At 37.3% G+C, this 24,546-nt stretch overlaps 1 protein-coding gene across 20 annotated transcripts in view; it reads left to right on the plus strand.

The window, feature by feature from the left end:
* The window catches only part of celf5a (cugbp, Elav-like family member 5a), a 216,057-nt gene that overhangs the window by 125,404 nt on the left and 66,107 nt on the right, over positions 1-24,546 (plus strand). For all 20 annotated transcript variants that reach the window (XM_079890104.1, XM_079890102.1, XM_079890117.1 and 17 more), the window contains one exon: positions 6,384-6,432. In XM_079890104.1, coding sequence (XP_079746230.1) covers positions 6,384-6,432 — 49 coding nt within the window. The remainder of the gene's footprint in view (positions 1-6,383; positions 6,433-24,546) is intronic.

Consider the following 24,546-nt stretch of genomic DNA (forward strand, 5'->3'; position numbering starts at 1 on the left):
CAACAGATTGGCAAACACAGGGACGCCGGTGCTTTTTGCTGCGGGCGGGAAACGTATAAGTGTGCGTTTCCGCCAGCGCGAGTCTATCAGCATATGTGAGGGAGCAATAGGGTGGAGTCACGGCTCTGGAAATGCCACTCAACTGAGAAGCAATCTTATCTGGCAGTTGCAGGCAGTTCTCCTTTGCCTTCCATCCTCTCCAACCCCCTCCATCCCTCTGTTTTTGTCTTGGACCTCGTTGCGTTCTCCATTCCGAGTGTGGAAACCTTCTTGAATCTATCACAATTAGAACACGTGTTGTTGTTGTTTTTTGCAAGGAACACAGCATAAGGCGAACTCATTTTATCTTATGAGTAAAGAACGCTTGTGCAATAAAGGCACAAAAGCAGCAGAGAGGCGTAGTGAACTCTCCCAGGAGAGAGAGAGAGAGAGAGAGAGAGAAACAAGTTTGTCAACTGCTGGTCTTTTTGTTTCTATAGTGCATGTAAATGCATGTGGAATGAGTGTGTTTACAGTCATTTATGGTCGGGATGGCCTATTTTTTGCCATTTCCAATTTTGTCCTCACCACTTTTTTAGATTGTTTGCAGCAGTGATGCATCAACGCGTTTTCTTTTCATTGCATTTGAGTGATGACTGTGAATTATATTTAATGTTGTGCTGAGTGGTTGTGATCAGTTTAAACAAATGACAAATTTTCCGAAATCCAAAATGTTTTTGTTTAAATAAACATAATCATAGTTTATTTATGTAGTAATTGGTTTGTTTAGTTGTATTTGGACAGCCAGAACGCTGCCTCAAATAGTTTTATGTGGAAAATAAATGTTATTTTAGTATTATGTATATACTATTATTTTCAGTTAATTAACAATTAATTAACAATTGTTTTTATACATTAATTTCTATTTAGCTTTAACTTCTAATTTCAGTTTTAGTAATTTTTGTACTTCAACTAAAACTTATTTTATTTCAGTTTTTTCATTTATTATTTATGTTTTATTTTATTTTAGCTCTTTTTCAATTAACAAAAATTATATTTAATAATTTAGTCCATTTTAGTTCACAATAACATTTTCTTTAATGATTTCCTAATTATAATATTAGTAAGAAAGTATTTTACCAATACTCTTCTACAGATAGACTATTTGTCAAAAGATTCAAAGATCGTGATTCATTATTAATATATTTTATTTATAATAATATGTTTTATATTATAATGTATTATTTATTTTATTTGCTTTAATTATTTGCATATAATCTAAATATTATTCACAGGCTAAGCCTTTAGCATTTTGTTACATATTCAAAACCATAACTCCATCTGTTCCCACATTTGTTTAAAATGAACTGACATATATACAGTATTTTTGAGAATATTAGTGTGTGTGTGTAAATGTGTGTACCTCAAGTGTAAGGCATCCCATTAGAGGTGAGAAAAATGCAATAAACTGAGTTCCGTCGATACTAAATGTACAAGGGAGAAACACATTGCTCTTAGGAAAACAAATGGACCATTACACCAGCATTTATGACCAGGACAGTGACTAGTTAGAGAGGTGAATCCATAAACCTTACACAAAAGTCCAACGTGTTCGAAATGCATCTCACTGATGGCGTTTACATGAGGTAGTTCTGAATGTGTTCCCTTGCCCAAAACGAAATCTCCTTTATTACCAGACGTCGCATCCACAGTGTTGCACGCATATTGCGAAGTATCTATAAATGCTAATGTGGGCAACTGTTTGTGTTTGTCAAATGATTTGTTTGAGATGGGTATATCTCACAGTTAGGTCTATTGGATTGTGTTTGTCTTTATGCTTGAGCACATCTGAGTAAAAAGGAGAAATCTCTTGCTGTATTTCAAATACACATTTATTTATTTATTTTTTTTACTTTTCCTTTAACCGGAGTCTAAGACAAAGCTACTGAACTCCGACCTTCAGAAGAATTACATCTTTTGCCTTTTCCCCTTTGCACAAAGAGTTAGACCATGCTAGTTATTATTTACGATGGATAAATTTATGGAATAATTTCTCAGAGGAAGGTTATTCAGTTCCTCAAGGTGAAAATGGATACGTTTAACACTTAATGAATCTGGCCTGGCTCTCTTCCTCATATATCAGCATGTTATTAAGGCTTTTTAAAATCCCATTATGGTGTTTCTCCTTGAACAAGTCATGCTTTTATGGGACTGGCCTGTCTTTAAAACTGACCTTTTTTCGGTTGGACAGTAAAAGAAAATATGTTGAGGAGAAAGGCAAAATGTTGATCCTGTTATCTCAAACGTTTCCCAGGCCTTTGAATTGGCGTCTGCATGAGACGAAAGTTGCTGCAGCATTCATAAAGGCTTAATTTCAGGTTACAGATGGCTGGGGAGCCTGCAAAGGGCGCTTTGCAAATTTGGGTAATCTTGTCGCAAATCTCTGCACAGCTCTTGGCCCTTTTTCATCCAAACTGGGCCTGCTGTGTTGCTATTAGCAGTTTGTTTTTGGATCGATAGAAAGCTCCCATTGGATTACGATGCTGGGGAATGGATGTTATAGTGTAAAAGTAGGCCTTTAGGACAGGATTTGTCCTGTTTTTCAACAATTAAAGAAAGTTCTCTCGAATGTAACATAACTTTAAAACACTATCAGCTTTTATGATTATTACTTTTATTACTGGTAATATATGGGGTAATATACTTTCAAACCAGTGATATCACTGAATAAACCCTGATATAGATGTCAGGATGGATCTTTTATCATCCTAAACAGTCTTGTTTAATAATAATTAAACTCTTATTCATGCAAATGCTTTTAAACCATTCACGCTCTTCAAGACACAAAAGAGACGGTACTGGTGCACGTCTGTGAATCTCCTGTCTGTGTGATACACACACGACTCGTGCGCACATAAAGACATCACTTGAACCGACAAAAACACACATAATTATGTCAAAATGCCCATTTTGTCAAGTATCCCTGCAAGCACAGTCTTCAAAAAGTCTTATATGAACGTAAAGAGTTAATATGTATCAGATCCGCGTGATATGCGGCAGGTCTTAAAGTGACAGCAGCCTAATAAACCCGCTGCTGTGATGTCATTAATGTTAATCAAAGAATAAAATATAGATAAAATCACTCACTGCTTTTGACTGAATCACTTTTATAGCTTTAATAAGGTTTAATCTATATTTAATTCACAATTTATGCAGTGAAGTGTTTGATAACTTTATTCAATTTCTGTATATATCCTACCTGTTGGACCTATCTAAAAATCTGATGTATTGAAGGGCACATGTACATGTGACATTTATTATAATGGGTTTATGTGAAGATTGTTTTAAGTTCACTTACATCAAAAGTTGTTATATTTTTTTAAAGCCTTATAAATGTTAAAATTGAGTGACTATAATTAATGGCTAAAATTGAGAACATTTCATAGAGACAGTAGGGGTATTGGCCTTGATTCATAAAAAGATGTTATTAAACAAATATTTTAAATATAGGCTACTGTCTTTGTTGTTTCTACATTAATTTGAAGTTTACATGTGAAGTTATTACAGTATAAAATATGATTTTTTTTAATGTTTGGTGTGATAATTGAGATTAATTACAGAAAAATGTGTGATTTAATTATATATATATATATATATATATGTGTGTGTGTATATACTTAAATCACTTTGTAAGTTGCTGTACTGCTCCAAAAATCAAACAGTCTGCACTTACAGTACTCCGTTCTACATTACATCCCCAGGTAAGAATAAATGGGAGCACAGAAAAACCTTTTGAACATCCTTTGATCCTGCAGCAAAATCCTTTTTGAATCCTTGAACGACGGGCAGAAGATGGAAAAAAACAAACAAAAATATATATATTTTCTTTCTGTTTGGCTCAAAATTTTTGAATAAGAACCAGTCGAGAAAGCTTCAACCTTTGCAGGGATAATGGGAAAAAAAATTGTCGAGCAAAATACGGAGCACAAAAACTGTGATGACAGAGGCATCTAATCCAACAAATGCCATTCTTATCAGGCTTTAGTAGATTACTGTGAGCCTTCTACCCACAGAATCCCTCCTTTCCAGACACTCTCCACAGCCTAAGGGGCAGGGATCAATATGGCTTCATTGATCTCTCTCTCTCTTGTGGCTGCCTCCACTTTAATTGTTGTTGCATTTCACTTCCTCCTTGCTAGACACTGTAACCAAGCGAGCATGGCAAAGCAAACATAAAACAACTTGCTGATCAGACTAGAGACTTTTTGAGAGGAGTAAATGGACTTTGAGATTAAAAAAGCTTATTTTATATTAGAGTTGTTGCATTTTATTTCTGTTTCTATTTTATTGCCAATTTTTGCCAAATGTTTTAGAGATTTCAACCTTTTTATAAGTAGACGAGGGGCTGAACAGTAGCTGTCCGGGGTATTAGCAATATGACCACTAGGGTTGGGTACCATTCACATTTTAACCTGAAATTCGGTGCCGGTACCCAAAGGTACCTTTTTTCCGTACTTTAGGCATGTTTACCTCAATAACTGTACAGAAACTAAGTCATTTGTAGAAGTGTTATTGACATCATTATCGTGGTTGCTGTCTGCCATTGTCTGTGATGCTTGAATATTAATAAAAACAACAATTTTAGTAATATTATTATTATTATTATTTTATATGAAATGTTTTGTTTTCCACATATTCTGTTGTGAATTTTCTTGTAATCGAATGAAGACATAAAACGTTAATTTAATTGATCTTTTACATGCAGCACAATTGAGCTTTATAGCCTACTGTTACAATTACAACATAGAAGAAAAAGTGTGATTATTCCTTAAAAAATACATTTTTGATAATTTATTATTATTAGTGTTAGTATTATTATTAAATTGAGAAATCTAAATACTGTACAACAGTAATATATTATACCGAACTTTTATTTTGATGGGTTGTTGTGAAAACCTTTGAGTTTCCATGTGTTAATATAACGATAGTTTTTCTTAAATGAAATTGTAAAATGTAAAATGTAAAATGAACTTCAGTGACTCTCAGAGCGGCTCTGGAAATGCATTCATGTTCTCAAATAGTGAGACTGCAGAGGCTAAAAAACACTTTGGGCCCTATTTTAACGGTCTGAAACGCAAGTATCAAGCGCGAAACGCAAGTAACTTTGTGGGCGGGTCTTGGGCGCTGTTGCTATTATACCGGCGGGATAAATGACTCTTGCGCCCCGACGCAAATCTAAAATGGGTTGGTCTGAAGTAGCTTCATTATTCATAGGTGTGGTTTGGGCGTAACGTGAAATAAACCAATCAGAGCGTCATCTCGCATTCCCTTTAAGAGCAGGCGCGCTTGTTCTAAAGCGGATTCCTATTATAACGGCGGATTTGCCAGGCGCGCGCCAGGAGCGGTTCACAGCCGAGGAGACCTACGTTCTCGTCAGGGACGTTGTGGATGGAGAAACACACCGTCCCTGTTTAATTAACACATTAAAATAGCATATGAATAACATGCGCAACGCGCCACTGACTTTAAACAATTTTTTTTTCGGTTAGTGGCAGAATTGTTTTCTAAACCTGCAAAATAGCATGAGGGAACGTTTGCGCCGGAACACGCCTCCTCTTTGCGCTGAACCGCCCCCGGGAGCGCAAGTGTATTTCTTAGTTAACCGACGTGCGTCTGTGGAGGGAAAAGTCCGCTGTGCGTCGGGTGCAAAATAGGAATGATACATGCGTCGGTGTACAAAGTCAATTGCGCTGGGTGCAAGATAGGGCCCATAGAGCGTCACGTGTGTGTGTGTGTGTGTGTGTGTGCAGAACATGCATGACTTGTATTTAAACCTCGCGCCCAGATGCGTTCCTAGGTACCGAAATTTGGCACGATTCATTTAATTTGAATCGGTACTCGGTAGTACCGACATAATTCGGTCGGTGCCATTAAAGGGACACAACCCTAATGACCACTAAGTGGACCAGGCAATATAAATCAAACATGCTATAGGATTTTGACTCGAGGTGCGCATGGAACCTGGCACTGATATAATGATCGGAAGTCATTTTAAAGGCATGAATAAAATAGCAATCAATGCACACACATGACATTTGTAAATATATTTATTTCAGATGGATAAAATAAAGTGTCTAGAACTGTGCAGCACGTCAAAAATAGAAATAGGGTGCGAGTCAACTGAAGGCATGCTGGTACAAATCACCACTCTTGTATTTTGTATGTTTAAGGGACAATGAGTACCCTGCAAAGTGACATATGGATATTTGCATTTGATCCAAATTTAGACAGGATTGTTTTGTTTTGGACATAAGCTCAACAGGCTGTAGGCTTATTGCGGTGACAGCAGTTTCCTGTGCCTGAACTAACCCCTTGTCTTGTCTGTACTGTTTTTCTTCTTCCAGATGACTCGCCCCATCCAGGTGAAGCCAGCTGACAGCGAGAGCCGTGGAGGTAGTTGTCTTGTTCTTTTTTTTTGATGTAGCTTTTGTAACTACTTTTGTAACATTACTTCTTTATTCTCCTTGCTGAAAAGACCATCAAAACTGGCCAGCGTTGGTTGTGTTTTGAATGCTTTTACCTAACGAGATCCTGGTGTACTGATTTCCCCACCAGGCTTCTAGACTTTTTCGTTCAATTATTTTCAGAAAAAGTCAGGATGGTTGAGATAAAATCCACCAGCTAAACCACCATAACAATTCATTGAAATTGGTGCTAGCCTAAGCTGCTCTTTTCAGCAGGGTTTTTACCTACCTTCCTATCTTCACAATTGTTTTCCTCTGACTCTCTCTCCATCTATCTGATGGATGCCTAGATTATTCATTTTAATTAAGGAGGCCATGGTGCTGGTGAACGGAAGGGAAGTGGCTTCTGCTGCCTGTCTAACCTTGCTTCCCCTGCCAAGACCATTAACGACACACTGTAAATTAAAAAGTAATTAGCTTAGATATTGGAACGGGAGCCCTGAGCCCCAAACCCCCAACTTGATGTCTGGTCAAATCAAGGGGCGTATTGTAAACAAAAGGTGTAAATGCCATAGAGATGGATGTTGGGGGGGGAGCATGGAGAGCACGGTTGGCCGAGGATGCACAACTTGCCTAACAATCAATTATATTGCAGGACACTTGCCAAGCACCTTGGTTCTAAGTCTCTAGCATGTGATCTGCTGTTTACTGTAAATAGATCCGTCTATTGAAATCACCCACACAAACATGTTGGAGGGTTTATTGTACTTGAAAAGGAGTAAAATAGAGCCAAATAGGTATTTTTCTAGGGAATGATGGTCAATCTTGTGATTCTTTTAATGGTCTAAATCAGGGATCTGCACAGTTCCACAGATTTAATTTCCAACCCTAATCAAACACGTCTGAACAAAGTCTTGAGGATTGCTGTAAAATTAGGTGAGTTTGATTAGATTTGGAACTAAAATCTGTGGGACAGTGTCCCTCCAGGAGCAGAGTTGTCCATTCCTGATCTAAACAGACAACTAAGATTACATTCTTTTGTCGTTCCAAAGGACGTTAAAAAATCAATGACTCTTAGTAACTAAAAAAAAAAAAATGTTCCCAATTTGACCACACGACAGATAAAAGAATCTTTAAGGGAATGAGATAAACCATTAGGAATGGGTCAACAAAATCCCAAAAAGCCTTCCCCAGCAATATTTGGAAAATGGTTAATGTCAAAGTCTCACATCCAAATGGTCCATCGCAGCAGTAGACAAGCAGGCCTTTGTAGAGGAGATTGATGCCTCATAAAGCCCCATTGATTTTGCCATTGTAGAGGTGTGTGTTCGCATTGACTCTGACACTTTGCTGTCTTTGGGCTTCCCTGTGAGTGGCCAGCCTTAGCGCTCCCTAGGCGCCCATTGGGTTTCCTTGGGTCCCTTATTGCCTTCCTCTCGGTGGCCATGTTGGAGATGAAGAGTGTGCTTAAGTCAGGCCCAATAGTTGCACATCATCCTAAATGAACAGCTCAAAGTAGCACCCCAGGAGCAATCCAACACCATTGTGACTTTAATGGTTGCAGGGGATTTCTTCCCCAACCCCAAATCCTAGAGTGTGTCCTGCTTTGACAGACTTGGTATTGCTTTATGCAGTGCTTGCTAGCTACTGTATGTACGCTAATTCTACTTTTTTCATGGACACGTCCCTCAGTCCCTTGGGTAGTTGAGGATCCATGCAATAGGACTTAATTACGTTTCTTACTCTAATTCCGAGGTGGCACCCAGATGGACACTGGTTATTCTCTCGAGTTCAAGCGGGTTGACTGTTGGGACCCTCGGTGGCTTCAGTTCTAATTACGCTCATAATCTCATTAAGTGGTTGAAAGGTCACCACACCTGTTCAAAGAAAAACAAAGGAAGAGATCTTCTAAACCTCAAGAAACCTTCTCCACAAGGGCTTTCTGTCACTGGTTATTAAGTCTATAGAGCTAATGTGATTAAATAGTTCTTCCAGATGCATTTCTTTAATCATTTCAATCTGTATGCGGTCATGGATTGGAAAGAATCTCCTGGTTAGGTCACCTGATTGACATGCTGCCTAGTTAAATTAATATTGTGATGGGTTATATTTAAAGAACAGTGTGCTGCCTGATGAAATGTGCATTTTTGAATTTATGAGGGCCTCTTTAGTGCTTTAAGAGTTATTTCAAAGTTATTTCAAGTAACCATTGTCAACAACATAGATTGGGTGGTTCTTGTACCATTTTTGCTAGCGAGAATTTGAAGGACTTCTGCCCAAGTAAGTGTGTCCATGCTGAGCAGAAAAGGAAGGGAATTTGAAAATAGAAATTATAGCATGTTTGACTGACAACTCCCTCTGTATCACCCGAGCCTTTTTATATTAGTCCTCATCTCCAGATAACAGCATGTTTGCCTTATTGAACACTTTTCTATCCTTGCTCTGTTATGCAGCATGTGTCATTAAAAAGAGCTTTGGGGACAGATTGTACACTCACATACACACTCTCTCTCCTTCTCCCCTGGTATCTCTGATATGAAACAGATTGATTTTGCTTCACAGGCAAGCCTGATGACTGGCACAGGCTGGATATAAAGGTGGCTGCTATTGCTTTTTGAAGGCCTGTTCAATGCCTCTCAGAGGCATTTGAGCTATAACACAGGATAAATCAGCTTTAGTCGCTTTGATCTTCTACCCCCCAAAGTCCCACCCCCTTGAGCAGATACCCCCAACACCAACCATCTTGTCCTTTTTCAGAGTAGAATCATCCTGATGACAGGTTTCATCTCTTAATTTTGCCTCCAGCTTAGAACATGCCAGTCAGTGTGGTAAATGAATTTTCCAAAAGTTGGTCCATGGAAGCAGTTGTTTGAAATTTGCCAGCTCTCTTGGTGATCCTCCTATTCTCCTTTAGGGGTTGATAAATGAAATAATGTAGTGTATTAGTATTAATAACTACAATAAATTTTACCTGCTACATTTTTTTTAGCATGTTCTTGTGCATATCATGGACATGTTTCAAATCTCCCTGGAACAAATTTTGTAATTTTTGTTTGTTTGTTTTTAGTCTTGAACGTTGAATGTTATGTAATAATTAACCTAAATATAATGTTTATTTAAATCTTTAACTCTTTAGGGAAAGGGTTTGGGACCCTACCATACATTTGGAATTAAGTTCCAGTGTGTCTCAAATGAAAATTTTGCCACAAACGAGTGCTTCGACACATTGAAAAAACATGCACATACTGAACCTCTCAACTAAAATGGAACAGGTCAATTTTCCCCTCAGCGTCTTGACTAAATTCTAGGTTCCACTCGTGGTTAAGATTCAGCCGCACTTCACCATGCCTGCATTATCTCCAGTCTAAAGGATAGTGGGCACGATTGCATGAATTTGCTCGGATGTGACAGTCAGGGGTAGATGTGGAGTGTGTCATTGAGTGGGGTGAGCACTGTGGAATAATGAGTTCATCGGATGGGAACCTCTTACAACATGCACAAGCATGCTAGCTTGCACACTAAAAGAAGAAGTTGGTGGAATAAGCCTGTAATGAGCAAAGAAGGACGAGTACAGCATAAGTAATTGTAGCTTTTTTTTCTCAGAAAAGGGAAACAAGGGTCTAGATTACTGCTTTCAGTTACGCTTGGCTGGTCCAAAGGTCTGAAAAATATATGTTAATCCTCTTCACACATGCATAGGCTAAGATGCATGTTTAAGAACCCATCCACCTAGCTGTGAGTATTCTTTAAGTCATCTGTGCACCTGGACAAAGAATAAAATTTTGCTGGAAGATATATTCACACAGTGGATGTCATGAAATGTAATTTCTAGTAGAAATAAGGTAGCTCACTTGAAGTTACATGGCATCTACTCCATAAATAGCTATATAATTTCATACAACTCTTCAGTCTGACTTTGCATTCGCTTTAGTGGCTGCATTTTGGGGAGGAGAAATAAGGTAGCTTGTATCTTAAGGTTTCCAAATACTGTTGAAACTAATTGGCTTCAATTAACATTTCAAGCTAGCGGGTTCCCAGACAGAGGACGGCAATTGAAGGAACATATTTCAACCGCTGATTCTCTCGTCATTCTCAGCCTCAACATGCGCATAATCGTACACGCAGCGGTCGGGATTTAATTTCAGCCCGTCTGTGCAAGCGGACCACCAAAGGTTACTGTTGAACACAAGAAGTAAAGGTCAGAAATCATGTTTAGTTTTCCTCCAGCTGCGAGGTAATTCCAGCCAGCAGATTGTGTCCCCGCCGAGGCAAGGCAGAGGAGCCTGGCGCAGAAGGGCGAGCAGGCACAAGGTTATCCAGTCAGTACTGCCGCCGCAGCCCCTTCGCTGTCACCCCTAATAAGAACTGCTCCCTTATCACTGCTACAATCACCTTGAGAAACAAACTCTTCTTGCCTTTTTTCCTTAGAGAAAGGCATGGACAAAGGTGGTAGGCTTTCAGTCTGCCATTCTCATAATGATTTATCTGCTTGTATCAAGTGGGAAGAATGAAGATAGGTTGATGAAACTTGTTTTCCTCTATCTCGGACTAAAGAGTTTGGAAAATACAAGTCAGATTGAATAGCGTAGATGTTGTTGTTTACGTTTTCTCTTATCACATCTAGTATTAACCCTACACACAGAATCCTTGGTGTCGCTTCCAGGTTTTTAAAGAAACTGTTCACTTATCCCCTTGGAAAAAAAAATATTAAGAAAATTCTGTCATAATTGAATCACCTTCATGCTCTTTTTCAAGCTGGACATTGACATGTCAGGCCAAGTGATGTGAATGATTGGTTGCTGCATGGGTCTTCAGTAAGTAATTGTTTAGTGTTAAATTTTAATATTCTGAAGCTCGAGCAAGATTCCAAAGCCATTTTTGAATGTTACTTAAATTTAACGCATGACTTCAGAAGACTTGGAATACAACGCACAAGTTGTGACTCATTCTGTTAATTATATTCACGCACTGACATTGTCATCTGCTGCTTTAATTGCTCAAAAGTCTGATTGGCTGTCAATGATTTTTATCATTCATCAGCTGGAAAAGATATACTTTCAAAGGGATTCCAATGATATTGTTCCTTTTCTGTTATTGTTATAGTTGTGCTGTCCCTATTCTCACAGAATTTGAACGATTATCAAAACTTTGTAGTTACAATTATTGTCCTTGGTGTGAATGGCCCTTCACTTTGCATTCAAGTTATACATTTTATCAAGTTCATGGAAATGGGAATCGAACCCATGACCTTGGTTTTTGATGCGTTTTGTGAATTTAGAAGATTTCAGATTCCATTGACTTTCATTGTATGGAAAAGTGCAGAGACTAAACATCGCCTTTTGTGATCTTCGGAATAAAGAAAAGTAATACGGGTTGGGAAAGACATGAGGGTGAGTAAATGATGCCAGAATTCATATTTAAGTGATCTAATCTTTTATCTTGCTTAACTAGAAAGACTACCTTGGTAAACAGCTTTTGCCTGAAAGACATTGCAGGTATATCATCTTCACCAGCAAAACTTTGCTCGATTGGTTCACTAACTTGACCATACATAACCAGCATTAACTAGCATAAACTATCAGAATCCAAATTGATTTTTTTTTTTTTTTTTTTTTTTCACATCTTACAGCATTTTTTGCATAGACTGTATGTTTGCTGGAGAACATTGTTCTTACATGTGTACTCCATTTTGCTGGGTGGCTGTTGCTAAGTGGGCCAATGTCCTGGCTGATTGCATAGGCTCTGAAGCGAGCTCTTGAGGTGTTCTGATTGGTCGGACAGGTCAAAAAGAGCGGCGCCAAATCACTGCAATCACCAGGCTGCTGCCTCTCTCAGCACTAATGACAGTCCTTCATATGCAGCCGTCTCATTAAAGCTATCATGTTCTCCAGTGCCAAACACACTCATGCACACACACAATACGTCTGTCATATTCAGGGCACACGAGGACATATTTCATCTTGCATGCCCGAGCATTCAGCAAAAAAATGTCAGTCTCACCTTCTTACACATGAAGGACAAGATTGATTTGTGATTCCACTTAATACGCACACATGCATGTTTCCTTGGCTTTTTATATGCAGACATTATATTTATATGTGGATAGACTTCTATTGTTTTTATATAATGCTAATGATAGATACAAACTAAAAAAACATTGGTAACATAGCTGTACATTTTTAAATTGCGTTGATTTAGTGCATTTCATTTAAAGAAAATATTTTTTTTGCATCAGAATTAAATTATATTATTAATTTGGGGGCAAATATTGATTTACAGCACTATTATTCTTCAGTCTTTTTTCAAGTGAGGATGTCCCTTTAGGTCACATTTAAGTAATGTCTAATATTTCTCATGCCCTAACCTTGTACATAAACCTCACAGAAACCTGTATGCTTTTTTATTTTCTTTAAGATTTTATTTACAAGGTTTATTAAACTATTTTTCTCATGAGTACAATTGGCTTTGTCCAATGCAAGCAAGTTTTACGATCCTTTCGGGTTCAGTTGATCCCCAAAATGTAGGAAAAGCCTGTCCGTTTGACAACAACACTGCAAATACTCACAATGCAACCAAATACTGAAATGTGCTGCAAATAGCACAATGCAAACAAATACTCACAACGCAACCAAATACTCACAATGCAACCAAATACAGAAACGTGCTGCAAATACTCAACAAAACCACATATACTCACAACGCAACCAAATAAAGAAACGTGCTGCAAATACTCACAACGAAACCAAATACTCACAATGCAACCACATACAGAAACACGCTACAAATACTTACAACGCAACCAAATACAGAAACGCGCTGAAAATACTCACAATGCAACCAAATACTCACAACGCAACCAAATACTCATAATGCAATCAAATACAGAAACATGCTGCAAATACTTACAACGAAACCAAATACAGAAACGCGCTGAAAATACTCACAATGCAACCAAATACTCACAACGCAACCAAATACTCACAATGCAACCAAATACAGAAACATGCTGCACATACTCACAACGAAACCAAATACTCACAATGCAGCCACATACAGAAACATGCTGCAAATACTTACAACGCAACCAAATACAGAAATGCGCTGAAAATACTCACAATGCAACCAAATACTCACAATGCAACCAAATACAGAAACACGCTGCACATACTCACAATGCAACCACAAACAGAAATGCGCTGCAAATACTAACAAAACCAAATACAGAAACACACTTCAAATAGCACGGACCACAACGGGAATGTTTCAAGGGGACCCCAACAAGTGACAAACTTGGCTGGGACATGCTTATTGTTCAATGTCTACTCGTCAGTGGTGTTGTCGATGACCTGAAAGGTGAGTTTTTTTTTTTTTTTTTTACATCCTGATTGCATGTGCGTTGTATTTACAGCGCGTTTCTGTATTTGGTTGCGTTGTGAGTATTTGCTGCACATGTGTTGTCAAACTGATGAAGATGTTTTCTTAATTTGCTGGTGTTTTCTTCAGTTGCAGCTCTCCCGGCTACTGTACAAACCTGACTTAGACACTCACAAAATTGAGAAATGTTCTTTAGAAAACTACATAATAGTCACAGCAGTGCCGACACATATATAGACACACACACAAGTTCACACAGGTCAGGGTAATGCGTTGGAGAGTCCGAAAAGCCCAGATGGGGCGGGCCAGGGCCCAGGCGCTGTGCGGGGAGAGCAGCTCCTTTAGCAGATGGGAGGAGATTACGACAGACTACATCCAGAACTGCTTTGAGACCCAGCTCATTCTAACACACTGCCTGTGAGTCTTACATCACACACACAGACACACTTTTTGGCAGGCCTGAAAATACCTCAAGGTTTTTCCGTGGCAAGTGAGCAAACTCAACCTGATGAATATTACATGTAAAATCCAAGGATGGATTACAGCACAAGCATCCTTAGACATAATGCGAGTCAGAATTCAGATTTAGTCAGTGTGTTGGTTCTATAAACCACTTTTTTGCCTGAATTTGTACATGATTTTTGCCCCTTTTCTCACATCTTGGAATGAAGTCTGCTGAATACAAACTATAAACAATTTCAAATTAGGGCACATTTTTGTGTGCTTTTTTATATTTCACAGATCTGTTACTGATCTCTCCATTTTTTTTAAATAATTGTCTTTGATTTAAACTTCATAGACTTTGGATACAAATTCATCATGGTATAAACACTAATTACAAACTAACAACATAAGTGCAGCATACTACAAACCTTAAGTATGTATTATACTTGCATTTGCACGTGTTTTTTGTTAAAGTATAATCGTTTTGAGTCGGTAAACGACCCTGAGCGATGGAGAGAGATTTTAAGACCAATCCGATTGGCAGTTTCGGGGACCGTCTAATCTATCAGTAAGAAAGATTTTCAATAACTGCACTTTTGTCTGTAATTCTTTTATTCTATAATTTAGCATGCTTCAATTTAAGCCTGGAAAAGCCTTTAAAACACTCTGAAGGAAGCTTGGCCGATGGAAAAGAAAAATGCTACAGTTCAAAGAAAGTCAAATGACAGCATATGCCGGCTGCTTTTTAAGAGAGATACTTAAAAAGTGTCTGAAATGAGACTAATGGATATCTGAAGAAGACTTCTGGATGAAAACATGAGGGAATATTTTTTTCCCCCCATTGGTGTCTGTACAGCATATAGCTATATATAAATATGTCGTTCGTTAGCAACAATTCACCCTCCATCATTTCTCGAATTGGCACCGGTCCCGCCGCTATAATGTGATTCATCATCATCTTAAAAGCGGGCACTAGGGAATAGATGCTCGCTGCTCTCCTGTGCAGTTTAAGCTGAAATTATGAAATTCTGGGTGCAAGTCGATGCAATTCTTCTTCGCACCAAAGGGTGCAAATGCCTTGATGGGGCTTGCCCTCTCAAAGAGCTTTTTTTCCCCCTTCTTTTTGCTCCTTCGCTCCATTTGTCAGCTAGACCAAACACGTATCATTTACAGGTACATTATTTATGATGCTTACCACACCTCCAAAAATACCCGAGCAGCAGACAGACACCAGACCTTGGCAGATACACATGGGTACGGCGGGGGACTCCAGGAGCAATGCACCATTAAAGAGAGCCCATGCTGCTTCAGAGGGCACAGCAAAAAGGCTTTAAACGACGCCTGCTCACTATAACTGAGAACTGTGTGTGTGCGCGTGTCATGTTGTCCGGCATGGGCTGCTGATTACCCCGCCAGGCAAGGCAAATGAGAGTGCAGGTAATGGAGAAAGAAATGCTCACTAGTCGGTTGTAAAAGCCTCGCAGTTAGAAGATCTGTAACCTTTGCTGTGAAGCGTGAACAAAACGTCCAGCACATTAGCATCGATAACTGTGCTCTCCCATTATGTACCTGTGGATTTTTTTTAATACTCGCTGTGAAGAGGGTTTTGTCACACTTACCAAGGCTCAACACTGAGGATTTGTATTGTTGACGGGATCTATCTATCTATCTATCTATCTATCTATCTATCTATCTATCTATCTATCTATCTATCTATCTATCTATCTATCTATCTATCTATCTATCTATCTATCTATCTATTTCGCCAGTAAACCCTCTTTTGGCATTAAAAAATTAATGTCAGGATTTGCTAAAGACGTGGTTATTTTTGCGGCAAAATTTATGGGCGGAGAGTATTTAAATTAATCATGCAAGGTGATTTACTAAGGTTTGCGCTAGTCAATTTACTGGTATGTGCGCCATCGTTTAACTTTTTTTGTTGTTAAACCAGATGCTAACTTGCACTGCTCTTGGTAGATTGCATTGGTCTTTATGGAAATCATCCAGCTGTGTCTGTGTTCTCTAATTTGTACATCATCACACACAGAACATTCCACTCCCATCGATGCTTTTTTTGGGATTTTCGCTCTCATGCTAATTTGCCCTGTTTAGTAAATCTGGTCCTTTGTCCCATATTTATATCATATGATATAGTTATCATATTAATATCACATGAGTGACAATTCCAGATGATGACAGAATGTTTGGGTGAGCTATGCTTTTAATACCCATTTAATACATATTAATCTCATGCTGTTATTTATGCAATTGTAATTGCAGTGTAAATGCATTCATGCCACATCTGAGCTGCAATAAATGTTCTGTAAATATATCTACCGATTCAGATGCAGATGTTTCCTATGGCTGTCAAAAATAAAATGTACATTTCTGCGATTCATATATTCTGTTCAAAGTATTTGAAGCAATTAATGCATCATCCCCTTTTGTTCTGGCATCCTTTGGCTCTAGTTACAGTATAATATCATGCCGTCTTGGTTCCACTCACCAGCTCCTCGAAGCAAGAGAGAGAGTCCGACTGAGGATAGTCCACAGATGGACATATATATATATATATATATATATATATATATATATACACTTTGTCATTCAAAGCATTTTTCCAAGTCAATGTTCCAGTAATGTCATGTTCCAGCAAAAGTCTCTCAATATTATACCGTAAAATGAAGACAGGACAGAAAAAAACACACAACTTGTACTAGAACAAAGCTTGTTCTTCTTGTCCCCTTGCAATAAACATGATGGGACGGGTAAGAACATAAAGGTATTGGAAGGCTTCAAATGACTGCCGTTACCTTTGGCTACAGGAACTCTGACCTGACACCTGAACCAATCTGTCTGGAGAACATGAACTTCAAAGAGCACTTTGATGGCAGAGGAGGCTTATTGGATAGATCAGAGCATGAGGGGCTTTTCACTTCAGATTAGCTTCCCTGACGCGAGCTCATGACTAATAATAGAGATGCACTATCATAAAAAGGAACCAGGGATCTCGGTCTTGGAAAGGACGTAGCTTACGTGATCAGTAGGAGAATCAGTGCTAACAGCCACACGCGGACCGGCGACAACGGGTTAGCTTGAGATAAGAAGCTCTGTTCCTTTATATCTTTTTCAAATGATGTTTTTGGTCTGGCAGTGAGTACGTGTAAAGTTTGAGAGATGCAGCAATTGTGTGCATGCGTTTCAAAAAGGATGGGAATTGAATGAATCTGTTCCTCATTCTGTTTCAGTTTAACAACTGGTTTGTTAATGATTCTTTTAGTGGTTTAATGAAGTTTTGATTCATGTCAGAAGGATCAACTGTGGTTCTGTGAGTGAGTTGGATGTTAATTCAGTATCCACTCTGGCTGATTTAGTGAATTGTATAGTAATTTAAACTTAGTCTTATTAGCATAGCATACTACTATTACTATGTCTGCAGTATCACTATTGAATATAAAGGTTATTTATTGGCATCTATGGTTCCATGAAGAACATTTAACATCCATGGAACCTTTACATTGCACAAAAGGTTCTTTATAGTGGAGAACCATTCTTTAGATAAAAAAAAAAAAATCTTTTCTACAGTGTAGATACGGTAAAAAAAATTTTTTGAAAGAACTGGCTCACAAGAGTCGTCCACTCATGAATCATCATTAACAAACTAAGTTTGTATTTTTGGACAGTATTCATGTATGAATCTTTGTTAACTCCACAAATGTGCATTTAAAAAAATAAATATTTGATTCGATGCATTTTATTTATTGGTCTTTAACTGCCTTAACATTTTCAGTTTAGTCAACTCAAATATCCAAGTTGCCACTTAGTACAACTTCATATTTCAAGTTGACTCAACTTAAAATCTAAAGGCAACACAAACACTTACTTTTTTAAGCTAAAACATTTTTTTTTTAACATTGTAAATACTTGAAGACCAAAAAATAAATAAAATACATCAAATCATAATTGGCCATATTTATTAAATATGTATTTAAAAATGATACCAGTTCCAAATAAGAACCGATTCTGAATATCCAACCCTAGTTGTACATATTTGAAGAAGCACCAAATTGTTTCAGAATGAAGAGGACTACTGATTAAATAAGCATTTTTTTGTTGCTTTTTTTTCCCCCAACAGATGGCATAACAATATTCTGTAATAAATCTGGTTGAAAGCACTTTGAAACAGTCAATCATTTTTTCTCCTGTGCATTTAAGAGAAACAGAATTGCATTTGCCAGTCCATCACATCATCCACATGGATGGAGAAGTTCAGTACTTTGTTTTATTGTCACCTGGGATTTTTGGAGAGAAAAAAAAAATAGCCCAAAAATCTATGTAATGCATTGCATGGACAAAAAAACTTGGACTCCATTATGGACATCTGTCTCCTATTAATGTTGCGAGGGAATAAGGGAGAAGCAAATTATGCTTAAAGGAGAATTAATTTAGAGGAATGCTGGGACTGATTCAGAATGTTAACACAAAACCTTGAAGTCCCTGCTAGAGCGGGAATAGGCAAGGCCAATGCAATCTGGAGAGGCTTTTTAATCCATGCCGCATACCTGCTGTAACTCACAGGTACTGACAACAAGCATCAAACTGCGATATATCAAATCAAGCTATAAAGGACTGATAAGGCAAAACTCGAAGGCAATACTAAAAGCTTAAGTGGGAATGTTCTTGTCCCAGGCTGACTGGAAAATCCTTGCTGTGAAACATGAGTGTCTTGCCTGTTGCCACCCTGAAATCTAATGTCAGTTGGTTCCCTAGCTTTGGCTGCTGGTAGGTCATGTGTCCTCTGGATATTTTTAATACAATCTGTATTTTTTTATTTTGGACTGTGGGATCTTTGTGCTTCGTAAAAAAAAAAAAGGTTTTATTTACTTACCATGCTCACACACTTACCCACTTCTGTATGTACGTTTTCATGCAGAAATTATGATTTATTAATAAGTTTGCAGTTCTACAGTTTTTTAAAAAAAATATTATTATTTTTATTTTAGGACCAACACAAAACACACATTTACAGAATTTTAAAAACATTTATTTTGTTAGGCCAAAATATTTGTTTGTTTGCTTACAAATTGTAATAAATTATTACTATATATATATATATATATATATATATATATATATATATATATATATATATATATATATATATATATATATATACTGTATTATATAGTAAGTTTATTTTTTTACTTTATTCTTTATATGCTATATATTATAAATTATTATATTTTAAATAATTATTTAAATAAAAATTATAGTTTAGTATTTTTATGTGGCTTATTTATTTAAATATTCTGTGTAGTCATATATGAGTAATTATAATTATTTAATATTATGTGCATGCATAATATATGAAATATAACTATTAAATATCTAATTACAAATAATTTTAAATATGTTATAAATTATTAAAAATTATATTATTTGAATTTTATTTATTGTTTTAGTATTTCTTTATAAATTATATATATTTATATAATAAGGGTCAGTTTACACGACACCATTTTCAACGGAAAATAATACAGCGTTATAATGAAACTGCGCTTTTAGTCATTTTTGCGGATCCGTGTGAACGGAGATCATTTTGACAGTGTTGTCAGCTGTACGTGAAACTTCAAAAAACGCATAGTTGTCATATAATCGTACCCCAATAATCATAATTCTTTATTTTTTATATATATTATTATTTGTAAAAATAAAAATTATATGTATATGCTTAATGTGTAAAACAATTTTTTTTTTTGCTTTAGTATTAATTTATAAATTCTTTGTTCATACGAGAATAATTGTAATTCTTTATATTATTTTTTTATATGCTTCATAGTATATATTATAAGTGACCTAACTTTACGTTTTGATAGTGAATGAGACCCAACTACTACATATAAAAGAGTAAACTGACCATTTACCAATCTTTTTCTTACTTGTTCAGCACTTCTATTTACAGAGCAACTCAAAAAAACAGGTCTGCTGCTTGACACACAAGTCAGGTGTGCAACAGATCTGCGCACGGCTTCTCCGTAGTGTGAGGTGTTACATTTACAAGTGCCTTATGTCTTAATATTCTGACGAAAAACCTGTTTTGCGTGAACTGAAATCAAACCCTGCCACCTCATTAAATAATAACTGTTTTTACAGATTCCTTGATTTGCCTCACTCTTTGATATCTCAAAGGATCATTGAGGTGTTTCATCAGAGGATTGTGGTATGATCACTCTGTAGGGGGGATGCGGCTCGCTGTTCGGGTCCTATCTGGATGACGTTAATGAAACGTGAAAGGGAGATAATCACAGATCACAATATTTTCCACTTGCTGCAGAAGCATCCTCCGCACAGGACGCTCCTTTGTTCTGCCGTCAGCGTTTGCGTCTACATTCATCTCACTTCCACACCACTGAATTTATTCTTGACTACAGCTAAAGCTAAAGAAGGCATGTAGCTACAGGGAAAAATCCACCTTCCTTTATTATATCCTAAGCCACCATGTGACCTTGTTCAGGCAACATGCAGCAAACTCCAAACCCATTTTACAGACTGGAGAGCCGCTTTATAGTACAAACTGAAGTTGTAACGATGATAGAGACATTGACACCGTTATTTAATACTGTATAGCTGCTGCTTTAAAGCAATCTAGTGCTATGTATATATATATATATATATATATATATATATATATATATATAAACGTGACTTGACTGGAGTGCCGAATTGCAGAGCTTGTACAAACATATCCACAGTGATCAGATGCTTTCTGAACTGCTGGTTTCTCACCGCTATCATTTTTGCGTGGTTTTTTTTTGTTGTAGAGAGGAAAGTGCATAATACATTTACATATTCAGGGCTTGACATTAAGCCTCGTCATGTGCTTGTCCTTCTGACAAATAAATCCGGTTATTCACTTGTCTGAATAAAGAAGCTACTTTTCCTTGGGAAGAAAAAAAAGGATTTTTGGTGGTGTAAGTATAATTTATTCTGAAGCAATAATTTCATCAGATTTCTTTCAGCCTTTAGATACTTAAATCTGCATAGTTTTGATATTTACCACAGGGCGTTATTTACCTTTATAAAGTCCTTCTTTTTTTTTTTAAATATATGAATTTTTTTCAAATTCTTACATTTGATCAATAATAAGACACTCTAGGGCTGTTACCAATCAAATTAAATAATTTACACTTCAAAATTACAACTGCAATAAATAATGTTATGAGATTATTGTTTTAAATACATCTTTGAATATAGAAATAAGAAATGTAAGGAAAAATGCAATGCTACTTTTAAACATGAAAACCGCCAGTAGGTGTAGGCAAGTCACTTAATGAGTGAGTCATTGAATCATTCATTCAACCGATTCATTCAAACCGATGTATCGTTCGGTAACAAAACACAGCTGAGTGTTGCTTTGAGATACACAGTAGTTATGCTATGATCTTTGTTTGGAACCATTTTCTTTGGTGAAATAAACAGTCGATAGTGTGTCTTTGATGTAAGTAACGTAATATTAACTAGTAGTATTGAACTATAAAATCAAAGTAACGTTATTTTGCAATCGTGAACATATTCGGCAAAACGGCTCCCTTGGTCGTGTTATGTTACTTAACTATATCATATGCTATAAATGAAAAACTCAACATTTAGAATTTTTACTTTAGTATGCTTCTTCTGTTTGTTTAAGTGTGCTGTAACGTTCATTTTGATTTCTCCAAGAAAGTCTTTCATAAAGAGACAGGCAGCGCGAGCCTCAACTGCGCCACCTTGTTACCATAAATACACTATCCATTATCAATCACTGTTTACACTGAATGTAATAAAATCAGAATCATTCTTGCGTTTCGATGCTTCCCTAGTTATTTTTTGTCACTGAAGTTTTAATCAGGCTACTTGTCCGTTCGGGTAAATACAATTCTCTTTCACTTGCCCCTTCAAAAAATCCACTTGTCCTGGGCAAGCGTTAATGTCGAGTCCTGATATTGATCTAAACGCCGGGATGTTTGCTAACAGTATATCAATTAGTATGTATTTCAATCTTCTTTTTACCCCTTTTTACCCCTAAGCGAAGAAGCAAAGAACTTAGCCATGAGTATATCAGGGCCTTAAGTTGCCTTATTCTTACCAGTTTCATTGGCATGTACGCTAGCTAGCCAGGGGTTTTGTCCACCTATCAAAAGCTTGTTTGGAAACGGGAGATGTTGGCATACTCTGGAGAACACCACCTGGATTAGGTATGCCGTACATGCAGCAAAGCAGCTTTCTGGCACAAACCTGTGCCAACCTGAGATTGGCACGGGCACAGGTATACTTACAAGTCATGTGTTAACATGGCAAAAACACAAATAAAGAGCCTTTAAGACCATCTGCAGGACTTAAACGTCAAATGGGGTCATAAGCAAACTACAATGATGTATTTTGGCCAGGCGAAATGTTTTATGGTTCGAAAGTGCACAGAAAATGAATACAAAAAGCACTTGTGATGATAAATGCATCCTAAAATCAGCTCTTTTTTTTAAGGCGCGCTTATTTGTTTCAATTTATCAGGCTGGCATTAATTATGATTTCCTTGTATTTTCCGTTCCCCGGCGATTTCGTTAAGCAAATGAAAAAGTCATCAGGCAAAGCATGAAACTATAGCAGCCCATAAAAATAGTCTCACCTTGCTGGTAAAATCTAAAGTGCGTCTCTAACTGGTGTGAAAGCCCTGCCAGTCTGCTGCAAATTAGCGCAGTTAAAGCATGCTTGCCATTGGCCCAAACATTTCCGAAGGCACTCTGCTTATCAGAAGCCTGTACGTGACTTGCATGATTCGTTAGTCCAACAAAAGAAGTTCAATAGGGCTTCTGTACTTCAGCAGCAGCACTGCAAAGGTAAAATAAGGAATTTCTGTAAAAGTACCAACATCAGTGTTAGTCTAGATCACTTTTTATAGTTTCATTTCTTTAAATTTATTTGTATATTAACATTACTCTTTTGAAATCATAAAGCATCTTAAACCAGGCTCCCAGCCTTATCGTTCGAGTCTATTTGGATGGTTTGGGGTACTGGTTAAGCTTCGCTGGTTTAAGATGGGTTTTTTTTTCAGCAGAACGAGGATCGTTTATGAAAAATACTATCAGAAGGCGCTTTATTCTTCTGTGAATAATTCACATCTGGTTTTATAGGTGTTACCTTCCACCCTCCTGTTTTTTTGCAGTAAGTATTAAATTCTAGTCTATTGCACTGTTGGGATTTTTTTCTTCTTTGTAATATTCTGTCTTCGTAATATTTTCTGTTCACACTGACGGGATTTGCAGCGTTAAAGTGACCAGAGGTCGATAAAAGTCTGCAATTTCTGTTATTGACATATAATTCGGTTGCATAACCTAGAAAAAAACTGAAAACAACTTTATGCAAATAAATACCATCACAACTACCAATGAGAGTAAAGTCAGTGGAACAGAAAATGGTGCAATTCTGGTCGAGTTGTGTTGATTATTTGAGGTTTTTGATGTTGTTCATGATATTATATAACTTGCAATAGCTGTTACCATTTATGTTAATGGATAGTTCACCCAAAATTCTGTCATCATTTACTCACTTTCATGTCTTTTCAAACCTGTGTGACTTATAAAAAAGAAGAGATTTGAAAATATGTATTTTTGTCCATACAATGAAAGTCAATGGGGTCCAAATGTTTTTGTTTTGGACCCCATTGACTTACATTATATTGACAAAAACAGTAGAAATGTTCTTAAGAAAATACCTTCTTTTGTGTTCTTCAGATGAAAGTAAAACAGGTTTGGAACAACATGAGGGGGAATAAATGATGACAAAATCGTAATTTTTGGGTGAACTATTTTTTAAGGCGAATGTTTGGGTTATGCTCTTTTTGTAATGCATCGCCCCCTGTCTCTGAGTCGACCCCAGAGCTTCTGTTCCCCAGTGTCCCCATTACAGACTGCTTGGCATTCTGGGAAGAATAAATTGGTTGGACGGGCTTTCCATGGGCTTAGCCACCATGCTGGCACAATATAGCAGATCGGCAGTTCGTTCAGGCAGGATCACAGCCAGCTCCGCAGCTCGACAGACGCCTGGAGAGGAATGGCGTGGGGCGGCAGCTGTCTTCCCATAGGGAGTTGGTGAATTCAGACCTCCTGGTCATTAGTGGGAGACACAGTGAGTGAAGCAGGATGCTGCGGAAGAATGACACATCTGCAAACAGCTGCGAACCCTTGGTGAAGTTTCTCTTTCTTGTTGTTTGCGTGCAGTCAGACGCTACTTTGAGCACTGGTAGTTAGTC

This window comes from Squalius cephalus (genome assembly GCF_949319135.1).
Source record: "Squalius cephalus genome assembly, chromosome: 13".
Lineage (NCBI taxonomy): Eukaryota > Metazoa > Chordata > Actinopteri > Cypriniformes > Leuciscidae > Squalius > Squalius cephalus.